The sequence below is a fragment of the Triticum dicoccoides genome, chromosome 3B (genome assembly GCF_002162155.2).
Source record: "Triticum dicoccoides isolate Atlit2015 ecotype Zavitan chromosome 3B, WEW_v2.0, whole genome shotgun sequence".
Lineage (NCBI taxonomy): Eukaryota > Viridiplantae > Streptophyta > Magnoliopsida > Poales > Poaceae > Triticum > Triticum dicoccoides.
In genome coordinates this window covers 457,633,107-457,636,895 of record NC_041385.1, presented here as the reverse complement: position 1 = coordinate 457,636,895, position 3,789 = coordinate 457,633,107, and the positions used below count along the sequence as shown (strand labels likewise).

General features: G+C 39.9%; 1 protein-coding gene across 2 annotated transcripts in view; it reads left to right on the top strand.

Moving 5' to 3' along the window:
- Window positions 1–3,318, top strand: part of LOC119276508 (NAC domain-containing protein 73-like) — a 5,917-nt gene extending 2,599 nt beyond the window's left edge. For both annotated transcript variants that reach the window (XM_037557577.1, XM_037557578.1), the window contains one exon: window positions 2,329–3,318. In XM_037557577.1, the coding sequence (XP_037413474.1) occupies window positions 2,329–2,966 (638 nt within the window). In that variant the 3' untranslated portion in view covers window positions 2,967–3,318. The remainder of the gene's footprint in view (window positions 1–2,328) is intronic.
- Window positions 3,319–3,789: the final 471 nt, after the last annotated feature.

Genomic DNA, 3,789 nt, shown 5'->3' with positions numbered 1-3,789 from the left:
TCCAAGGTTTAAATTTTGGGGCACATGAGTATTTCAGACCCCAACCTAAATTATTAGAGCAAAATTTATCATATTTTTTACCAAGAAAATGTTTTTAGTATGAATTTAGTTTGAATCTAGCTAGTCCAAATTGCATATAGAAAAGTATATTTTATTTCCTATGGGAGGTGCCGATGAAACTAGTTATATGTGTATGGAATCTATCTCAAGAAACTTGGAACTCTTGATTATCAGTTATTCTTGCTACTCCTAAGTGTAGGCTTACACCACATAGGGCAAATTTAGCAGGTTTGAAAAGCAATTCACAAGGAAAGAAGCTCGTGTGTGTCTTCCTTTAGCGATTGTCTATATCATGGTTGCCTTTTTCTTTGTTAAATCACATTTGATTCTGCTCCCCTCTTTCCTTCTTCTTTTCTTTCATTCATGTTCATGCTTACTAACCCCCTGATTAATGAACTAAAATCATCAATTAATGTATGATATTATTTGCACTTCTGAACACAAAATTACACAGGCAAGTTTGTTTAAATTTTGGTTCCACACAAAACCAAAAATGCAAAACTGCAAACCCAAAAAGTGTAACTGCATGCAAAAGATGTTCACTTGCACACAAATAAGCATGAAATTGCATAACTTTAAAAAGTATAATAAACAGAATCAAAACAAAATAGAAAGATTCAAAAAGTATATTGTTAACAAAAATAACAATAAAAACCCTTACAAATACAAATACAAATACAAAAGACTAAGCTACATTTACTCGCAAGAAACTAGTCTGCTAAGAGTGCCCTGGACAAGGAATGCTAACTAAGGTTGTGGGTTCTAACTCTGGCGGACGATGATTTCTTGTTCCTAATTCTCAAAACAAGCAATTCTGCACAGATCTCCCGCACGCCTAACGGCTCAGAAATTGACTGCGTTATTTATAGCTTGTGAAGTAAATATATTATGAAAAATCATCGAATTCACTTTACTCTCTTTGGTTGCATACCGATCTGGCGAAATGCAAACACTGTTGAGCTCTTTAGTTGAACTAGCTTCTATCTTTCCAAACATTAGAATTTTGTTTAGGTTGTAAAAATAGTTTTTCCTTTTTAGCATCAAGTGTATTTTTATCTCTCTGACAAGTACACCTAATTAAACATTGTATAGGGAGAAATTAGTCGAATTGAGTGGATTCTTATTTGTCGGAGAACTTGAACACTCGTTATATATTGATCGGTTAGGTAGCTACCCATTTTAAAGCTTGTTTGCAAATTCAAATTTAGAAACCTACACCTGTAAGCTGCACATTTCTGGACTAAGGTTGCACACTTCAGATTTTTTTAAACGGAAACACTTGATAGAACTGGAAAAAGAATATTCGCTTGAGTCTGCGGAAGAAACACATTTGGGCCTATTTGCTTGGGATTAATGCCATATGCATGGTTACTTTGTGTATGCAGGGAGAATATCTGGTGCACAGGTGTTTGTGATGCACTAAACTCCCGTAGTATATTTCAAAATGTATAAAAGATAAAAAAGCATATTCACACAACATCAATGTATGTTTTGAAAAAATCAAATCAAAATTTACAACATTGCTCGAAAAAAAGTCAAAATTGACACTGAATATTACATGATATAAGTTAGGCTTTAGATTTGGCCCATTACAGAATTGATGCCAAATTTGTCATTTTTGTATCTCGAGCAATGTCTCAAATTAGATATGAAATTTTGTGACAACATACATCGATGTTGTGTCAATCTGCTAGATGGTTTTTAGTTTTTACAAACATTTATGTGCTACGCTATCCAGTGCACTGATAGCACCACAAATGTGAGTGCACATTATACAATGCCCCGTGCATGGGCATAAACTACAAAGTCATTTCGTTCTTGACCCTACGGCGCGCGTCTCAAAGTATCTTTCTTTTTCTATGCTCCTATTAATTTCAGATTCTTCGGTGAAATGTTTTCATTTGATCAACAAACTTAGTGTTTTGTTCCTACAAAATAAAGTTACGGTAGTGTTTTGTTTTGTACTATAAAAGGTACCGCGAGTTATACACATGCATGTTTCTTATATACAATGGATTGAGTTTACGAGTTTGCTAAATCTCATCTAGATGAAAATTAACAAAGCTCTCATATCTAACTCCTACACCACTTAATTAATCAAATAAGAAAAGAAAAGAAAAAAATCCATACAATTCTCCGGATGAAATCAAATAGTGTAGGAATTAGATGATACTTGGTTATTTCTCATCTACGATGAGAGCTAGACACCTTCTTGAATTTACGCTTGTAGCCCGTTTGCAACACGTTTATTCACTTTGTTCGTTTCAGGAGTTGGCAAGGACGGCCTGATCCGCCACTTCTTCCACCGTCCATCAAAGGCGTATACGACGGGGACTAGGAAGCGGCGCAAGGTGCACACCGACGAGCAGGGCGGCGAGACGAGGTGGCACAAAACGGGCAAGACTCGCCCCGTATTCACCGAGGGCAAGCTCAAGGGGTACAAAAAGATCCTCGTCCTCTATACCAACTACGGCAAGCAGCGCAAGCCGGAGAAGACCAACTGGGTGATGCATCAATACCACCTAGGCTCCGATGAGGAGGAGAAGGATGGCGAGCTCGTCGTCTCCAAGGTGTTCTATCAGACGCAGCCACGGCAGTGCGGCGGCTCGACGGCTGCCGCTGTCAGGGACGCCGCCATCACGGCGGGCAATATCATCACGGGCGGCGGTGCAGGTGCAACTAGCGATCATCACCGTCATCACCACGAGGATGGCCACAACAACAATATGCTGAAGGAAGCTGCAGGAATGGTAGATTTCTACAGCCCAACTGCTGCTGCACTAATCGGGTACAGCAGCCAGGCGGCTCCTCCTAACAACAGGGCGGCGGCCGCGGCTGCCGCTGCTTCTGCTCATTTGATGCCTAACTTCGAGGTGCACACGGGAGGGACGGGCTTTGGTCCCTGACCAAGAATTGCAAAGCCAACTAAAACAAAGCAGTTCTATTCGTTGACTGATATATACTCTACTACTAGGTTAGAGGCCAGGAAACACGTACTGAGAGGATGGCAGGCAGATAAAATGGCACTGGCAGGGCGCACGAAGCTGTTTCGAAACAGTACTACTGGACAATAAGAGTGTTGAGTAGCTGCACAGGTGATGAAGCGTAGGGACCAATATTTGTTACATTGTTCATTATATACACGTATACGTAACTTGACGTCTTAACGTACTCTCAAATTTTTGTTTAATGATCTGTTGTTCCGTAATAAGAATCATATTTTCTTTTGAGGAAAAGAATAGCGAATTCTAATATGTATGTACCATGTTTTTCTGATAAAAGACATTTTTTATTAACTCATAATATTTTTTTTTAAGCATCAGTACAGACACAAGCGCTTATATACACGCGTATACACTCATCCTTATGAACGCACACACGCACACCCTACCCCTATGAGCACATCCGAGAGACTAAGCCGGCATATCATCTTGAGATTTATGAAGTCACCATAGGCGCCTCGTCGTCGACGGGAACGTCTTCTCCCACTGAAAGCGCATCGCCGAAAATCCTGAAATAAATTCAGGAATAATGCGAGCACCAGGATTTGAACCCTGATGGGTTGGGGATACTACTGTCCACCTAACCATCTCAACCACAGGTTGGTTCGCAACTCATAATGCTGTAAAGGAGAATATAAACATCATGAGTGCACACGCAGCCTCAAGCATGATTACAATGCACACGGTCAACACTGAAACGCACACAGAAGATAGAATAAAACACGAC